This window comes from Dermacentor albipictus, chromosome 8 (genome assembly GCF_038994185.2).
Source record: "Dermacentor albipictus isolate Rhodes 1998 colony chromosome 8, USDA_Dalb.pri_finalv2, whole genome shotgun sequence".
In the NCBI taxonomy this organism is placed as follows: Eukaryota; Metazoa; Arthropoda; class Arachnida; order Ixodida; family Ixodidae; genus Dermacentor; species Dermacentor albipictus.
This window is the reverse complement of record NC_091828.1, coordinates 64,301,996-64,321,575: the sequence shown is the minus strand read 5'-3', so window position 1 is coordinate 64,321,575 and position 19,580 is coordinate 64,301,996. Positions and strand designations below refer to the sequence as shown.

At 45.3% G+C, this 19,580-nt stretch overlaps 1 protein-coding gene across 10 annotated transcripts in view; it reads left to right on the top strand.

Moving 5' to 3' along the window:
* The first annotated feature begins 5,800 nt into the window (after positions 1-5,800).
* LOC135914301 (uncharacterized) overlaps positions 5,801-19,580 on the top strand; it is a 114,777-nt gene continuing 100,997 nt past the window's right edge. For 9 of the 10 annotated variants that reach the window (XR_010568279.2, XR_011507956.1, XM_065447086.2 and 6 more), the window contains exons 1-2: positions 5,807-5,896; positions 9,156-9,176. Coding sequence is in view for 7 of the 10 variants with exons in the window: in XM_065447086.2 (XP_065303158.1) it covers positions 5,893-5,896; positions 9,156-9,176 (25 nt within the window). In the remaining 3 variants the exon portion in view is untranslated. Of the gene's footprint in view, positions 5,897-9,155; positions 9,177-19,580 lie in introns of all 10 variants that reach the window. The other variant, XM_065447087.2, reaches the window with a different exon arrangement.

The window sequence follows — 19,580 nt, the reverse complement described above, 5'->3', positions numbered from 1 at the left end:
GCACCTGTGGAAATGAGTACTCAGATTTTTTATCAATGTGCTTCTCTTGATAAACTTGTAGCATAAAATGGAACCTCATATTTCGCGCTAGAAGAAAACTTTTATAGCGGAAATTTCTTTTACAATAGGTTTTTTTATCTCACACCACTCGATCAGTCCGCGAGAAACCAGCGAAAAAGTCCAGAGTTAAGTGACAAATGATTTATGACCTTCATATTATATTTTTTTTTCGGTCGACTTGAAAAATAGTGCTTCTTTCTGACCCATGATAAATGTTATCATCATACAACGCACCTGGGCGACTTACGTGTTACAACGCCTAAGGGCGGGGGGCATTTGTTAGCGACCCGGAAGCTTAGCATATTTAATAAAAGAACTTAGCTTTCCGGGAGAGTCAAATCTGCTACTCTGCAGAAAATCCATTTCTGGGCGTTCGCACCCGCAAACACACACAGCGGTGAAGAACGAGACACAACAAGTACGCAATGGAAGTAAATTTCATTCTCGCAAGGAATAAATACATGAGAAAACGTAAAGAGCAGGGCACAAATTGGAAGGGAAAATTGCTGTAAAAGCACATGCCGTCTAGAAATAAAACTACTCACTGAAAATTCGAAATTTTATTTATTTTATTTACACAATACTGCAGACAGCGATGCTGCCCAAGCAGGTGAAGGCTTACAAAAGATGCCTTTCTAACAGTTTTACAAGTGAAGCATAAGATGTGCATTCAACAACAAATTGCGATAAATGATTCCATTCTTCGCTTGTAAGCGGAAAAATGTATCCTGAAAGATTTTTGTGCGGGCAAAGCATGACTGGACTACTTTAGAAGAAAACATACGCGACGACCTGTGTGGAGCACGGGTAATATACGTGGCATTTGCTAAACCTGTTTGGTTATGAAACAACGAGTACAAAATTCAGCCTGGCGATAGTACGGTGGTGAAATCGATGGTGAAGTCACAATTGCCACTGCAAAAAATGTAACGTTGATGTGGTTCTTTCCTCTAGCAACGCATTTCAGCCCTCTGCTCCGTAATTGATAAACAAACAACTAAGGGAGATCCTCTGAAATAAGCTTGTTCATATTGATTGCTTAATAAATTGTGGACGCAATTTGTTTGTCTTGCTACAACGTATAAATTCTGCAGACAGGACTCTGCTTGAATGTCGGCCCGAGCTAGCACCCCGAATTATTAAAGGTTGTACCGGGTGTGTATTTGTCTGCTCCTTGCGCAAAACGTGGGTGAGTTCTGGAATTTCCCCGCTCTTCGCGAATGTATCGCCGTCGGAGTTCGCAAACTAGAGAGATAGTTGAAGGTGTTCTACTAGAGTGAAACAGTGACACTTGTGTAAGCACACCTTTGATATCCCTCTTAAAATGTCTAATTTTATTTGAGCACAGCACGTGTTATTGATGTCCCCTTTCATTTTATTTTTGTGTCCTCCTCTCCAACGTTTCTTCCCGTATTTATTCCTTGTGCGAATAAAATTTTATTCCACTCCGCGCTCGTTGTGTCTCCTCCTCCTGCGTTGTGTGTGTGTGTGCGCTTCCAAATACATGCCATGTGGCCCGGTTATCCACTCTCCGGGAGGAAATGAACGGTTCTGCTCTTGGTACGTGAAAACCTTTCATAAGATTACCACGGCGAAAAGGCCGACGCTATTGCTGTATATAGCCTTTATTGCAATTAACCTTCTTCAGAAACCTCGCCAACATTAGGGTGACTTTGCCTGTCTGTCTAAACGCTATCCCACTGCTTGAGTCACTGGGTAGTCCATCCTCAGACTACTGCAGCAGTTCCCTTTTGCTGATAAAAAAGGGCTATAAAATTAACCATTGGGCAAATTAGAGTATTGCAATTTGTTGGGCGTGTTGGTAAACCGACTTGGAAAGTATGCTTAGCGACAGCGAACAAGGACAGAAGAGGGACGACACCACAATGTGCATTGTGGTGTCCGCCTTCGGTCCTCGTTCGCTGGCGCTTAATATTCTTTCCAGATTAAGGTAATTGGGTACGTGACTGCGTATGTGCTACTGTTAATTGGACCTCCTTCATGCTAAGTTAGGTTACTGGGTATGTAGCCCTGCGCCAATCCGGCTACAAAATTAACCGTTGGACAAATTAAGGTCATTCGGCAAGTGTGAGTGTCTATATGCCACTGTTCAATGGGCCTCTTCCAGGATAAGCTGAGTCACTGAGTGTGTGCCCTTGTGCCTATGCAGCAATTCGGTGACCCTCTATCACGCTTGCTTGTATCAGTTGTAACATGCCACTTGGTTTGTGCAGCTCATAAACCTAACTCATTGACGCGCCGTGCATCTTTGAATATGTGCATGAACCACTTTGAATCACTTTGACGCCAACTAGGGTGGTTATGTATCTGCTGCTCACCAATGGTGAAAACACTAAGAATTTACCGCGGTACAACTCAGAATCAAACTTGCCTCATACATAGTACAACATTCTTGCCCAAATGTTTAAAACGCGCGAGCCATACGCAGGCAACACGGGGGGGGGGGGGGGGGGGGCTGATAGATGGCGCAGCATGTTCAGTGACCTCAGCAGGGTGCGTCGCTACCCGCTTCAGTGCTAATGAGATGGCCTTTACATTCGTTTTCAGGTTAGGTCTGCCGGAATTGTTGAATTTTTGTATATTTTTATAGCCGAAGCACTGAAGGGCATATTACATTGGAGACACTGGGGGAATACTACAGCCATTAGTTAAATAAAATATTGAACGCATGTTACACTCCTGTACACGTGAAAGGGAAAGCCTGCTGCACACGCGGTATTAAGTTGTCCGATCCGAGGGGTCACACATCTTAAAAATTTAAATTATGGGGTTTTCAATGCCAAAACCACTTTCTGACTAAGAGGCACGCCATAGTGTTGGACTCCGGAAATGTGGACCACCTGGGGTTCTTTAACGTGCACCTAAATCTAAGTACACGGGTGTTTTCGCATTTCGCCCCCATCGAAATGCCGCCGCCGTGGTCGGGATTCGATCCCGCGACCTCGTGCTTAGCGGCCCAACACCATAGCCACTAAGCAACCACGTCTTGCATCTTGCAACACATAATGAGCTGTAGCCTGGAGTAAACTTATTGCCCTGTAGGTCGATTTCCTCAACGACAATTGCGAGCACCTAATACACCATCTAAAGGTTCTTTCGTTCTTTCTTTCACGCTCCGTTTCTTTTCGTGTTTTTGCTTTCCTTCTTCCGATGTTTCTTTCGTCTTTCTTTTTTGTTCTGTCGTTCGTTCTCTCTCATTCCTTCTTCAGTTGTTTCTTTCTTTCGTTTCTTCATTCATACTGAGCCATTGCATGTTTGCTTGCTTACTGGGGTATGAGCCATTCCTGATTATCCTTATCTTTTTAGGGTCTGAGCCACTACTGCTGTTTATATTTTTTTGCAACTTGTCTGCTTCTATCACTCGTGTACTTTTTTGTATAACATGACTAGACACCACTGTTTTCGGTTGTGAGTCATTGCAACGAGCCATATAGTCCACGCGAATGTATATGAAAATCACAATAACTTTGTTCAAAGTTCTGTGACACCTTTGTTCCCTGTGCTAAACAGCTTCGCTGTTCAACCACCATGATAGAGTGGAACAGCTCATGATTTGTTCATAAAAAGGCGTGAACTAGATAGTCCGACGACAGGATACGAACTGAGCGCGTCTAGCAAAACAGCCCTATGCTCCAACAATCAGGCCCCGCGTGCTTGCCTCAGCAAACGAAATAGAACATAATAATAATAATAATAATAATAATAATAATAATAATAATAATAATAATAATAATAATAATAATAATAATAATAGAATGGTAAACATAACAGGCGATCAATGCAGCGCGTTCATGTGCTTGCCGCACGTTATTAAAGTGGGTATAATATGAAAAACTCCATACGCGGCAAAATTTGTGGCAACACGTGTTCCTATTCAACTCGCACAGACAGCTGCACAGAAGCGGCTGTGTTCTAAGGCCACATGCTAGACAGTTTTCCCTCTGCAGCGAATCGTACTGCGTACGTTTAGAAGTTGCCAGTTTGGGCCATTGATTTCTAGCACGTATACTAAGTTTCAGAAGTCCCTGCAACAGAGTCAAGGCCAAGGAAACCGCGAGCGCAATTTGTTCAGCAGTGGGATGCAGTGCCACAGTGAGGAATCGGTTGGACAACTAACTCATCGTGTCTGATGGTATTCTGGGCAAGTTCTTCTTTGGAAACTTTTCTGCAAGGCGAAATGTAGTTTAGTGGGCGATCTTGCTTCGCTCTTTAAAAAAATATTTCTTGAGGCCACATGAGAGCGAAAATAGAGTTCGCCGCTTGTTCGAATAATGACTTGCGGAGAACAGCAGAATTAATGGATCGCTGCTGTGCATACATTATTTCCCAGTTAAGGAAGTACAAACGCATAATTTATTTGACAGGGGCTAAATTCATGCGTCTGGTCGGCAGAGCCATAAAACCACGGATTCCCTTCTCGGTAGTGCGTCATCCTTCAAAAAAATGGCGTCGGCAGACTTGCGTGTGTGGTGTTGCGTCACTGACATCGCTCAAACAATCTCCCCCGTGCAGTCAGAACGGCGGCCGAGGTGCGGCGGTGAAAGCCTAATCTTAAGATGCCCAGACGCGGCAATGCGGGAGGCTAAGCGGCAACGCCGACAGCATGATTACCGACAGCAAATGTCGACACCGTGATTACGATTGCGTGAAGAATGAGAAATGACCTGTGTGAGCCAATGAAGGTGCTCTGACAACGGTGGCATTAAGACGACGGGAACAAGGTACTGAAGTGCTAAGGACGGTGAAACTCGACAGCGACACATGGTGAAAGCCGTATGATGACGACAGTGTAACGGAGATGACCCATGACGATGGCATGACGAGTGTCGCATGCCCCAGTTAGAATGACCCTATGCGACGACCGTCTCATAGGGTCATAGGGTCATATGAGACGAGCGGCATCACGACGGTGGTATGACAACGAATGTATGACGACGACCATTCGGCGACAACGCAGTGAGCACTATGGCATGACAACGGAATGAGGATAGCGGTATGATGACGTATATGATAAAAAATGGGTAAACGATGACTGCATCAACAAAACATATATGGCGAAGTTGGCTTGACGATGGCTGCATGACGAGAGTGGGTAGACAAAGCTGGAGCGACCACGACGCAATGTCGGCGGCGTCACAACCACGAAGACTTACCTATTGGCAAAGCAATTAGACAATTTGGACCACTAGGGTCGGATTGGCCGGTATGGCGGCAGCAGCACGATGAGAGTCGTATCATGAAGTTGGTATGACGAAGATAGAATGATCAAGACGGCATTGCGACCAGGTACACCTCCTATCTAGCGGTCAAAGGCAAGTAGAAAGCTTGGGAGACTAGGTGACGGTAAGAGGGAGTGATAGATAGATAGATAGATAGATAGATAGATAGATAGATAGATAGATAGATAGATAGATAGATAGATAGATAGATAGATAGATAGATAGATAGATAGATAGATAGATAGATAGATAGATAGATAGATAGATAGATAGATAGATAGGCAGGCAGGCAGGCAGGCAGGCAGGCTCAGAGCGGTTGAAGTGGGAACATAATCTCTCATTAAAATTTCCGAAAACGCTACAACTAAGCAACAACGAACGCGTTGCTGCCCTAGCACGGATAAAGGTGTCCTATAGCCCATGCATACTATGTAGAGGTTGGTTTCCCTTTATATGTGAGGGTTGCACGAGCTCTGCAGCCTCGTGGTAGAAGTAGAAGAAGACTGTCCCTGCTGCTGTCCGGTGGGTCGCCTCTCGCTGCGAAGATTCCTTAGACGCGTCGGGACGCACTCAGCTGCTGGAGCCCAACAAAATGGGTGAGGAGATTCGTCGCTCATTTTGCAGCCTTCTGTCATACTTGTAATGATTGAACGTAAGCGCAGGGCATCAACCAAACCGCAAAGTTGCGAGTGCCCCGGTAAATGCCCATTTTCTGACATGTAATTATTATGCTTTGTTCAATATAGCATGTTTGGATAACAATGCACCTGCAGGTGATACAGACGTCCTAGTAGTGTTCATTGGAAGAGTGACGCCTTCTACGGTTAGCACGAACGGGCCTTTCACATGCGGTAAAGAGAATGAGTGATTTGTAGACAAACGTTCTTGAATGACAATGCTTACAGTTACCGCTCTCTGGACGCTCATTTAGCGTCCGTAGAAAACTGTTGTCGTTTTTACACACCAAGCTTGAACATGTGGTAAACGTGCAGGAAATGCGCAGTAGGATGCGATCTTCAGACCAAGTGTGTGCATCTCACCTCTAGTGAAATGAGACTGATGCCTCGTAGGAAGTTTCGTCTTGCTGCTAAATACATTTCAGGACGCAACGGGAACACCGAATTGAGGTTTTCCGATAGGTTTGACATATTTCGTTCAAGTAGTTTTTTTACATGCTCTGATTCACAAAATTAAAACCACGCACTTCGCGGTATAACTGGAGCTTACGATTTTTGTAACCATTCTAATGGAGAATCTCTATTCGCTTGCTTATTATCTTCGCATGTGATATGTCAAAGTAAAAAAAAAATTAGGCAGCCATTCTACTCTGTAAAGGTGGGTGACCAGCGACGCTTACAAATGGTACATCTAAATGAACAACCCAAGGATACATAACTATTTTGGTGTTGTTTAATACTTCACGCCTTACTATGGCTTTGTAGTCACTACCGTAGACGGCCAATTGTTCAGTGACGAAGATGGACATGTCCTTGGCGAAATTTAAGTTAAAACAAGAGCGTCTCGTGGTCGTTCACACCTTGGCGTTGCTGTAGCGCTGTAGCCCCAACTGTTCGAGCATGAATGAAGGCAGACAATTGCTATCTTCCTGCAACACGTCCACGTTGAAGTTGCCCACCACGAGAACGCGAGTTTGATCGTCATCAGCCGGACCAAGCACCCATCTAATGTGCGCGTTCATAAGTTGTCTACGTCATGCTTGGAAGAGGCAGGTCTAACGTACAGTAGCGTTTATAGATTGGAGACCATGCGAGGCCATGGCCGTGGGCATTCGTGCGCCGTCTGGTGGCTCGGTTCCTGCTGTCGAGAGTGTCGCAGCGCGCATGCGCATCCATCCTATCTCGCTGGCCTGCTCACTCGCTCGCTCGCTGCGTACCCGCGAGCGCGCTGTTCACAGGAATTTGTGGCCGCCGCCGCCACTAGTGTTGTTCGCGAAGCAGCGTCGCGGCATCTTCGATTGCCTTGGTCCGATCTTGGCGCTGTTTTCGACGTGCTCGACGCCCTCAATCTGGGCATTGTTTTCGACGATCTCGACGTGCTCTGTTCAGTTGCCGCAACGTCACAAAGTTGCAGTATGCAAAATTTGTGAGAACGGGAGTGAGGGTGTAGCCAATCAGCAGGCGGTGAACCATTCGTGCCATGCGAAGCCAGTCTCGTAGCCGGGCGGATTACCGCTCAAACTTCACATCTCTAATCGCGTTGTGCTCCTAGCAGACGACGCGCTCGTAATCAAAGTGATGGACAAGAGCATGTCGTCATCTTGACGTCAGCAAAAACAACGACAACCTCTCCGTACCTTTGTCGTCCGGGGAGTCCACTGCTTGCCAATTGGCAGCTCTCTCCCTTCCTTGTCAGAAATTCTACATACTGTCTCTTTGTGACGATGCAGCAGCTGGACAGAACGCGAAACGAACAAAGATCTCCGATAGCGCCCCTAGTGGCAACGGACGCAAATTACGGTAATCGGGCCCCGCGCCGGTGCGCAGCGAGTGAGCACACAGACCAGCGAGATAAGATCGACGCGCACGCGCACTGTGATACTCTCGACAGCAGGCACCGAGCTAGGGTGCCTAGATGTCCTCCCCTCCCGCCACTCCGTGCAAAGTGGAGACAACGGCGGCGTCTGCTAGGCCGTTGGCCGTGCGAATCGCGGACGCCGTAGTAGACACCTTTGGTGGGCGCCGTAGGGACGCGTTGTTGGCGCTTGTGTGCCCTGAAAGCGGTCTGCGACGTCGCTAAAGTGCGCGCCCGCATGGGCCTCATTTTCAAAGCGATCTGCGATGTTTGCAGAGTGCGCGTAGTGCCTGTGGCTTCGTATGCGCTGTGCATTCGACGTTTCGTACGACGTGAAGCGGCAGATGCACGGAGCTGAATTGGCTCGTGGCTGCTGCCGCGTTTCGTAACTTCATCCTTTTCACAGACACTTTCCGCTGACATCGAGCCATGTGCGTTCATGTTTACCTTTGCGTGCCTGACACGGTGCTGGTTTACTTATTTAAAGCACGTTGACGGGCTAGTTCCTTTGAATGCATGACATAATGAGTAAGCGCGACTGAACAAAGATGTAGAAAGAAGCAGACACGCAAAGACAGCACTCTCTCCGTGTTTCTGTTTCTTTCTACGTCCTGGTTGAGTCAGGCTTGCGCATTCTATCATTGTTAGTTTAATGGTAAGCGAATGTTTACAACTTGATACGGCTGATAAAACTACTATCCTTATTTCGTACAGCTATCTACTAATTCGCGTTCGCAATCGGTGCTTCCCCTTTTATGCGGAACTGTTTCAAGACATTGCTCGCTTCCCTGTGTTACTACAATGAAGCTGTTAGTGCAGCCGATTGGTTCTATCGAGCTGTCCATTACACGCTGAATATGTTTACCACTGCGTGACAGCCTGTTGTTCTTGGGACTTCCATTTTTTGTTTATACCAACTTCCTAATGACCTAAGCAGAAGTTCAATAGAACAACCCTTATTGCTCTATATTATTTTTATATAGGAGAACGCTGTATCAGATTCCGTATGTTAGCAAAACAAACGCAGCCATATCCGAAACACGCACTTCTAACTCCTTAGTAGAGGTTCTGGACAAAAGATTTTATAATTTGCCATAGGCAATGCGACATATTAACAGGCATTGGTCTCAAAACAAGTTCACAAGTTTCTACGCTGTAGCCACAAAGGTATAAAAGTTCGGGAGAGCTTGAAAATGTCGAATTGTTTGCCAATGTGGCACGTAGGTGTTTCGGTGTTGAATGCTAGCGAAGCTGTAGTGGTACTCATTAAACAAGATACTTTATGTCTAATTCGCAACGTTCTTTGTTTCTTTGGCCTTTCAGGTGATTTCGACCACTCAGTCAGTAAGCAAACGATTTTATTTTCTCTTTTAGTCGGAAGGTCACTTTTTTGGCCGAGTCCATTGCCAGTGAAGAATATAGGATGAGGAGTAGATTGTCGTCAACGATTGCCCAGGGCTCTCTTCTTTAAATTATTCTTCCTCCCTATCTTTGTAGCCTCCTATACACACGTACATATGTGTATATATAGTAGGCCCACACACATGCACACTGGCATAGGCATGTGTCTATACGTGTATGAGTGTTTGTGTGTATATGTGACAGGTGACGGAAAGACAGAGCTAGAATATACACAGGAAAAACCCGACAAGAAAGTGGAGCTGAAATTGCAGTTTAAGGAAAGCGATATTCTCCTCAGTTTATTTCACGTCATCATTTGACGGGGGTTGGAACGTAGGCGGCGCCAAAGTGGTTCTTACTACACGGCAGCCCGATTCGAAACCACGTTGCCTCAGGAATGTTTGCTTGACGGCAGGAATAAAGTCTCAGTTTTCGCGTGCACCAGCTTGCTGCGGATCTCAGAAGCCACACCCGGACTTTGCGGGCATGGGCATTCGGTGTAACATGGCTTAATTTTCATATCAAAATAATCTCGTTCGCAAATTGGACAGTCTTGTTATCGAAACTCTGCCTGTTGCTCTTCTTTCTTGTAAAATGCGTGTCATACTCATTGTGGACTCAAATGGATAACAATACAGGTAATGTCATTGGCCAGAACGCCCCACCTACTTCGTCATCTCACTCGGAACCCAGCACTCAAATGCTTAGAGAAGAAACTAGAGCATGTAATCAATTTGCAGACATCCCCTCCTCAAAGCCTCCTTCATGCAATTGCCAAGGGTGACTAGCTAACTTCTGTATGGTGTACCCTAGATATATCAGATCACACCTTCATGCGATTTTCGGATGTGAAACTCACGTATGTTTATCTGGCTTCCTGCATGGTACTTGCTTTATGTACGGGGCATTGGTCGGCACACTCATTCATGAGTTCACTCAATCACACTAATTCCCCCTCATTTCAAAGGCGTGAGTTCGAGTGAGTACCAGTGAGTGTGCGTGGAGGTGAGTGGGAGTGAGTGCCAGTGAGTGTGAGTGGAGGAGAGGGGAAGTGAGTTCCCGAGAGTGTGAGTGGAGGTCAATGCGAGTGAGTGCCAGTCATTGTGAGTGGAGGCGAGTGCCAGTGAGCTCCTAAAGGCTATTTCTTAAAATAAATCTCTCTTATTCAAGGACTTATTGTTATCCAAGCCTTCAAAAATTAAGGCTAAAGAAGGCAAAACCCCGTCAAGTTCGCGGCTTGTGCGTTGCCATTCACATTACAAGGAAATACACTTGTATTGGTGTTGTGAATGTGCCATCGTTCGCGGGTGCTAGAAAGCACGACTCAACTAGATATTTCTAATGCGTTTGAGTGCCCGAAGCGTTAGTTTATACGAATCAGCGAAATAATTATCTGTTCAGTTCGGTGGAAGTTGAACGGCTTCCAATGAATGCACATTTCGGAAGCGTGTGAGAAGACTGAAATAGTATTTAAGCAACACTTACTCATAATATGTGGATACAAATCAGCCATGTCACTACGAGAAAAGCTTTCCCATTCTAAACTAAATTAAAAAAAATATTATAATGGAGTGCGTATTTAGATGTCATACGCAGTTCTTTTTTCTCAGCAGTTGTCTTTCACTCTCCATGTACATTAGTGTTAATGCGATGAATTTGAGTGCTCCCGAAGACGAACCCCATTGTTACGGCGCGCCTTTGTTCGTTGCTTACGTAGTTCATCACCGCGTAGCGGTTTTTTATGGAATGCATGGAATAGAACGCTTTCTGTTCTCTAAGATGCACAGCGAGTGACTTCTCGCTTGTGCTGTAAGCGTACTCTAGCTCGGGTAATTGATTGGTATGGCTCGTGCAATAAATGAAGAACTAAAAAAAAGAGGTAAAAATAACGTTACTAATCAAAAGACAAAATATGTAACAGACATGACTGTTAGTTCAATGTCAAACCGGTTGACAAACTATTATTAGTGACGATGCCTGCTAAAGACATACCTATTAGATCAGAACGCTCACGTAATAAGGTAATTCAATACTTTTATCTTGAATTGGAGACCGTGTCCTTGCATTAATTAGCAAGAGTGATTAAAAATGACCCTTAAAAAGTATTTAAAATGTTCCATATAAATTACGCATGATTCAGTGAACTTATGGAATATACTAATATTTTCCATTGTTATATTTGCCAACACTACAATTATGATTAAGAGGCAACGCGCAATGGTGCGTTCCGGATAGACATTAAACACCGGAAATTCTGGCATTCCGTCCTCTTCGAAATGCGGCCACCGCTGCCGGCGCTCGAATCGTCATATTCGAGCCTAGCAATGCTGCTGTTCAAATATAATGGCGCTTCGCAAAACCACAAGAGTAGTCTCAAATGATAGCGCAAACACCAAAGCCAATAGCCAGCGAATTTTGTTACCTGCCGTTTGCCGTGTGCACCATATTTGTGACACTTCGCCCCAAATCAGCTTCGGTGGCAATATGAAAGAAAATCTGCGAAATCTTCCAATTCGCTAGTTTATTCGGAGCTGAAAAATATAGACATATCTCCTCAGCCTAAACATCCGGGGTCCCCGCTTCCCATCGTCACTACACAATTGCCCTCAAGTATTTGGCGGCAAAAAGAAAAGACAATAGGTAGATTTTAGGGAGATTTTAAAGTACCGCTTCAATCTAACGTTTCTAAACAATTTCCATTTATAAACAGTTTCTAAACAGATTTCTAAACAACTCACACATTTCTTCAGGCTCGTTCAACCACTGCCTGTGCAACCATTCTTTTTTTGTCATAGTTGTGACAGAAAACCATGGACGGGGGAGAAAGAAGCTAAATATTTCTGACTATCCTGGAGCCACATAAAAATGAAACATGACACTATTGATTGAACTACTAGAATCAAAATTAACTCTACCATTCTAACATGAACAGTACAGCAGGCAGATTAATTGAAACTTCTGTAAATTGAGAAGAGGCAAACTATTCGAGCATGAAGTGGCTTGTACACTAAAACGAAGTAAATGGGGCTCGAGAGCATCTTTCCCGTTTGTGGAATCGCTAAAAATATTGGATTTCAAATGTTCCAAGAATCATGTGTTCAGGAATGCAATTCTTGTGTAATGAAATAGGCGTTGAGGAAATTATTGCGCATGGATCTAGTTTTAAGGCTTTTCTTTTCACCTACGTACGTTTTCCTTTACATCATCTGTCATTTCCCAGTGTTTTCTAAAATATTGCAGATCTCATTTTTTTTGTTTGAAAGGCTTCACCCTTGTATTAAAGCAAATGGAAGCTTGTGAATATTCATCATGGAATATATATGTGTTCGAACTCGTGCAAACTCATATTTTCCCCCTGTAGAAGAAACGAAAATTCCAATGGTCATGTCTTGTGCTCCAGAAAATATGTGCCATGAGCTCGTCTCGATGTAATGACACTTTCCTTTTTGGCAATAATACGGATGAGTCGAGCTTTGCATTTGCGGAAGGTAAGTATCCACATTAAAGCAACACAAAGGTTTTTTTTTTAAATTATTAGATTAGCAACGAATCGGTGAGTGATTTCATAGGTTTGTTGAAAACCAGGCTAGTTACAATGGTTTCTCGTTTTGGTTTCCTGTATTACTTATTTGAACTAAAATAATTTGATAACATTACGAGTCTTCACATCGGCGTGACAGCGAAGAATAATTTGTCAGTATAACTGTATATAATTTATACATAATTTCAGAAGAATTTCATCAGAAAGCTAGGGTGAATGAATTGTCGATATATCGCTGCACACACGCATCTACTTCACTGCGCATATTTGCCCCGACCCAGAAACGCTTTCTTCTGGCGCAAGCTATATATATATATATATATATATATATATATATATATATATATATATATATATATATATATATATAATTTGTTGGTTGTCACTTTAACATATTCAGTATCTCAAATAAACAGTCTACGCTAGCAATGAAAATCCTGAGTAGTTGGTGGTTCAGTTGCTTAGTGGTAAAACATTTTGCGAAAAAGTAAAAGTAGGTAATACATCGACACAAAAGCTAGTAAACTTTACTAATTTCGCAGTTATTATTCGTTTTCTAGGACATCAGCATTCGATTTTACACTTCTAGAGCGTTTGTGTGCCAGTCATTTATTTGCTAACCTGACCTTCAAAAGGCTTGTTTTGTATTCACAGAGGAGAGGTTGAACACAAATTATCACACCCCCTCCACCCTTGATGTCGCGGCTGATTCTGTGTTTCACGCCTGTATAGAAGACAGGTAGAGCAGATAGCATATGGGTTCCCGTCCTTTAGGCTTCCAAAAAGAAGCCTTGTCACTTGCGTGGTGCGTTGTTGTATTGTGGTTTATTCCTCTGAACGCGAAATGAGCGTAGGGAGCGTAAACATTTACCATAATTATCTTTGAAGCCAAATGCGTGTTCTCTTGACAAATGAAGTGACGTTCTCCTGAAATACGATTGTCGCTTAATTACTTAGGAAATATTTATCCGTAGGTCTTGTAGTTGACAGAACTGGTCCACGAAAACCAACCTTATAACCCACCTGCGCAAGCATCATATACTTAGCTGGAATAGCAATTCAATAAATAAATTAAATTTCTTCATGGTTACTTGTTAATTAGTTGTATGGTATTGTGACTGTCGTCCCTGAATTTGGGCACCTCGATCTGTTCAGGTAATATATAAATGCTTTTTAGGGATTGGTTTTTGAACAATAAACAAAATAATGTTAAATCATTTTCTCTTCAGAGGCCCAGAACCCACGAAAAAAAGAGCGTTATCGTAGCTCAAACACCTAAAGGGAGCCTAGAAAGTTGCGCGAGTCACTTTACTGCTGAATATTTATCTCCCCATGCAGACATCATTTGCAAGACAAGTAAACAGTCGAAAAAGCAATTATTTCACCTAATAAAATAAATCTAGATGAAATGAATTATTTACATTAAATAATCGCCGTAAATAAACTAGTTACATCAATTGCCTCTATACTTACATTGATTACCGCATAAGTATACATGGGTAAGATAAAGTGATCGTCGAAACAGTCCGCTTCCACGTTTCTGCATTTCAAAACGATTGCGTTAGGCAAAATAACGGTTGCCAAATTATTTGCTCTGTTTACATGATTACGCAGCAGCGCCGCGCAATGCGCCTTGCAGCGCGACCGTGATGTGACCTAGCAGCGGCATCAAATGAGGCTTGGTTATGCTGCGTGATAAAGCGGTCCGTGTCACCCTTGCTGTTGATGTTATTACCTATCCGATCGTGAGGTGCACACATCTCCACTCAGTGAAGATGGCAATGCGGCGGCAGTTCATTTTATACCAAGCTCTTGGGCCACGGAGAGGGTTCGACAAAGAGATGTCGTGTCGTGGTGTCGCGTTGTCTAAAAAAGGAAACTGAAGAAAAAAATTATGCGAGTTACTTTCTGGTCTACATGTAAATGTCAAAATCTACAAACATCGATATTGTCTTTTATGTCCATTCCTATAAACTTCCTTATATAGACATGCGCCATAGAATCGGTGTGAACTTTGTTAAATTATTCGCGTGACTGTTCGGTAAATAGATTGGTTTGATTTTTCTTGAAAGTCAGGTGCACCTGAGCACGTGTGAGTGAATAAACTTTATCTCGCAGACCAAGCTGTTGATGCCGAAGGTGGGCGGCGACAGTACTCCCGATAGCCGTGGCACTGTGCTGTTAGCCTGTCCCAGTTCATCAGCCATAGTTGGTCCTCGGGTTTAGGGCTTATCACTTGTACCTCCCGCTGATATGGTTTCCTGCTTAGGAAGGCTGTGTTCGCTGGATATTTTTGCATTCGCAGCCCATGGGGTAAAGGGTTTCTGGTGTATCGCAGAATTGGCAGTCCTTTGGTAATGTTTACGGGTAGACTGCGTATAGCAGAGTGCCGAGGAGGTATTTGTGCACCTCAAGTTGGCGTAGTATGGCAACTTCTATCTTAAGCTCCATATGTGGTCTCAGATATTCCCTCTCAGGGACCAGACAATAATATTTAGTTATGCAATAAGAATAGCTGTTGTACACGTTAGTGTTTAGTTTAAGCATTCCAAGTGACAAAACTGCATTGCAGTGCTTCTTTCTACGCTTGTCGTGCATTTGTGGCAGCCTTATGGATTACTTTCCTGTGAACACCCTTGTGCGGTAGCTCTTGGCTGCAACTGCACTGAAACAGACTTTCGAGCTTCAGCAACTCATTGGAATGTGCACACAAGTTTAAAGCATGCATGTGCGTCTCATGTTGCATGAAAGCTGACTCAATCAGGGGTGCATAGAGACCTTTAGAAGACAGGCGAAGATTCATTCTACATGTAAGAGCTACCAAGAACGTCTGCTAAGAGTGTTAACATATACATTGGCTAGCACTATGAATAGTGAATAAAATGCACTACCTAGGTTGGTAGACAAGTACTGTTGTTGCGTTAAGCTGGAATCTTCGTAGGTAAAATACGAAGCCAAAATACCTGTGCCCAATTGGTCGGCCTTCGGACGTAGAAAGACAGGTGGCGTGACCTTTAAAAAATTGTCGATAAAACATTTTTGGGCATCTTATTATTGGGCAGACAATTTCAATTTTCGTTAGCATGTACGCTTTTCTAGAAGCTGAAAGTGTCGTTGCACTTTACGGCATACCGAATTGGCCGTGCCTTCTGAATATTTTTGCAGATATGCGATTTGGCATCGTGCGGAGAAGGAGCCACCCTCAATGCACTCCCCTCGATGAAGGAACTGCTATTTGCTAAAATTTACCAGGCTTGGGGCGTGCTTCTACCTGCATGAATTTTCCGAACATACTAAAGAAATATTAATTCCACTGTCCGTTGCTTCAAGCCGCATCTTCCGTCACCTTTCTTCTGTCATCTTTTCATAATTCAAAAGTTTCCTCTTCTTGGAGTAAACAAACTATGCTACATAGTCAGGTTCATTCATGTTTATTTTCGCTGTCTAAATGAACCGATATCCGTGGTCGCTCATTCAAACAAGATATATGTAACTAATTCATAAAGGTGAACGGAAATTTTAACACAGGCTAAAGAGGACGAAGAGATAACTCTCCTCGCTCACGATAGACTCATCTATTTACTCTCAAATTACACACGCCGGTTCTACTAATAACATAAATACCCAAAAAAGTGCACAGGGAAACGGTGCTACGGCAGCTGAATTGGTAGTGCATCGTACGCGAAATGCGAAGGTTGTGGGATGGTTGCCCACCTATGGCAAGTTGTTTCATCCACTTCTACTTCCATTAATTTGTCGTTTCTTTATTTTATTTTTTAGGCACAAGTAATCTCGCCTATATTGTCCTTGGCGTCAGTGTTGGTTGGCTTCTTATGATATGACTAATAAAAATTGGGCCCCTCGGTTAACCCCTTTCTTCTCATTTATCAAATTACTTTGACAGTATCATTCGAGTGCTTTGTTATTTCCTATTGTTTTCTCTCCAGTTATTTTTCTCGTTAGTCTTTCCCCTTGCTCGGTCTCTAGACATCGCAACTGCTTCTGCGTGGTGATAAGCACAGTAGAATGGTCGTGGCAAGTGTACGAAGAGCATCAGGACAAACATGCAGGTTCACTGAATAATTTTCTTTTAATTTTAACTATTCAATACAAGAGGGTGGCCACAGGGACTTGTTCATATTGACACGTGCACTTATCTTTAGCGGGTGACCACGTTTCGCCGCTTAACAAGTGTAATCGCAGAGCGAGGGACGCGCGTGCATGTATCTGACGTTTCTGGAAAGTTATCGATGCTTCTACCCGGCTGCCTGTTGTCGCCGAACCTTGTGTTATCTGATTTCATCGCGTAACGCGAATGGTGTAGAACTTTGTGGAAGGCACGTGGGTCCCAACGACTAGTCTGGAACATTCGATGACTGCTGTATAAAAGCCGACGCGCTTGACCCGTTGATCAGATTTTCGACGATCGCCGACTGTGTTCGCCGCTTTCGTTGTGCTATAAGTGTAGCCTCTTTTGTGGGCACAGATTTGCCAAATAAAAGCTAGTTTTGTATTCCACCGTACTGCTTCTTTCTTCACCGTCACTACCACGTGACATCTAGTGGAGGTGCTTTACGTCCATGTACCGGACGCCCCCGACAAGCCGTAATCCAAGCCCGGACCGCAAAGACAACACCAGCGCCGTCCCGGAACATCGAGCAATCCGTCGTCTTCAACAGCTGCCCCCTGAGCACGGACTTCTACCTGAGAAGACCAAGAAGATTGTGGCCAAGGAAACCCCAATGGCAGCCCCAGCGTCCCCCATCGTGCTGCAGCAGCCCAGGGAGCCTCCAACGTTCCGCGGTTCAACATTCGAAGACCCGGAATCATGGCTGGAAGCCTACGAACGGATCGCGACATTCAACAACTGGGACTCCGACAACAAGCTGCGGCATGTCTACTTCGCCTTAGAAGATGCCGCCATAACATGGTTTGAGAACAGAGAGTCGACCTTGACAACGTGGGACATGTTCCGTAGCGGCTTCCTGCGCACCTTTACAAGTGTCGTGCGCAAGGAAAGGGCCGAAGCTATGCTGGACGCCCGAGTGCAGCTACTAAATGAGAACGTTGCCATCTTTACGGAAGACATGAGCCGTCTGTTCCGCCACGCCGACCGGGATATGGCCGAGGAAAAGAAAGTACGCCTACTCATGCGTTGTGTGAAGGAAGAACTTTTCGGCGCAATGGTACGAAGCCCACCGACGACCGTAGCAGAGTTCCTTCGCGAGGCCACCGGCATTGAGAAGACACTCGAAATGCGGAACCGGCAATTCAACCGCCGCACAAGCTCTACGCACTACGCAGGAATTCAATAAGTGGCCACGGACGATCTGCGCGAGACCATCAGGGCCATTGTGCGCGAAGAACTGCGCAAGGTCTTGCCTTCGTCGCAGCCTCAAGTGGCCTCTATCGCCGACATCGTGAAAGAAGAGGTGCACCGATCCCTTGGAGTTCCTGAGGTGCAACCAGAACCACCGCAGCCGGAAGCAATGACCTACGCCGCCGCCGTCGCCCGCCGTCAAGGCTCCCCTCCGCGACCGCGCCAAGGCTCTGTAACGCCGCAATTTCGTCGACCACCGCCGCCGCCAGCACGCCCACCCAGCGCACCTACGCGAGGAAGACGGACATTTGGCGAGCCGCCGACCACCGCCCGCTCTGCTATGACTGCGGAGAAGCCGGCCATGTGTACCGCCGATGCCCATACCGCGACACGGGACTGAGAGGGTTCGCCATCAACGCGCCGCGTCCACAGCTTGAAGAGCGCCCACGTGACATCGCCGATTACCTCGCCGCTACTCAGTGGAGCCCTCGACGGCCGTCCCGTTCGCCGTCACCAGGCCGCTACCTGTCGCCGCAGCGCCGACCATACACCGGCCCAGCCCGGGGCCGCTCCGCGAGCCCATACCCGGAAAACTAAAAGCAGCAACCGATGGAGGTGCGGTTGCTGTTCGTCGAACTGAAGAAGATCCTCCGCCGCCGACGAAGACAATGAAGAAACCATCTCGACGACCTAATGACGACACGCCGCCGTTCCGACGAAGTCAGGAAGCCAAAACAACACCGACAAAAGACGACTTGACGACGCGACGTTCCAACTTCTGTTCAACACGACGCAGCCGTGATCCAACGCCAAGACCTAACTGCAATGCCAGACAAAGAACCGACCTCGACGTGCTTCTCGACGGCCACGCAGTCACTGCCTTTAATGAGTGGACACATCGCCGCCCAGTTGAAGAAAGTTAAGACCGTATGGGAAGGCCCTCAGTTTCGCACCGCTGGAGGACACCTCATCACGCCGACTGGGATCTGCACGGCAAGAATAACCATTCATGACCGGACTTACCCTGCCACCTTCGTTATCCTCCAACAGTGTTCACGAGACGTCATTCTCGGTATGGACTTCCTGGACCAACACGGCGCAATCATCAACCTGAAGTCGAAGTCAGTAACGCTGTCGGAAGATAAAGCGATGCCGCCGGAGAGCCCTCGTAGTCACCACGCCTTGAGTGTGCTCGAAGATCAAGTGAGCATCCCGCCTCGCTGCAGCATTGTTATTTCGGTCTGCACCGAAACACCCGCTGACGTTGAAGGCGTCATCGAAGGCGACCAACGTCTACTGCTAGACCGTGAAATTTGCGTCGCAAGAGGGATCGCTCGACTGCATTGAGGGAAAACTGAAGTGTTGGGTCAACATCAACAAGGGCACGACGATCGCGTACATCGAGGAAATTCTGGAAACAAGTAATGCGTTTTATTTATTTATTTATTTTATTTATTTGATACCTGCTTCGCCTTTGCTGGCATTA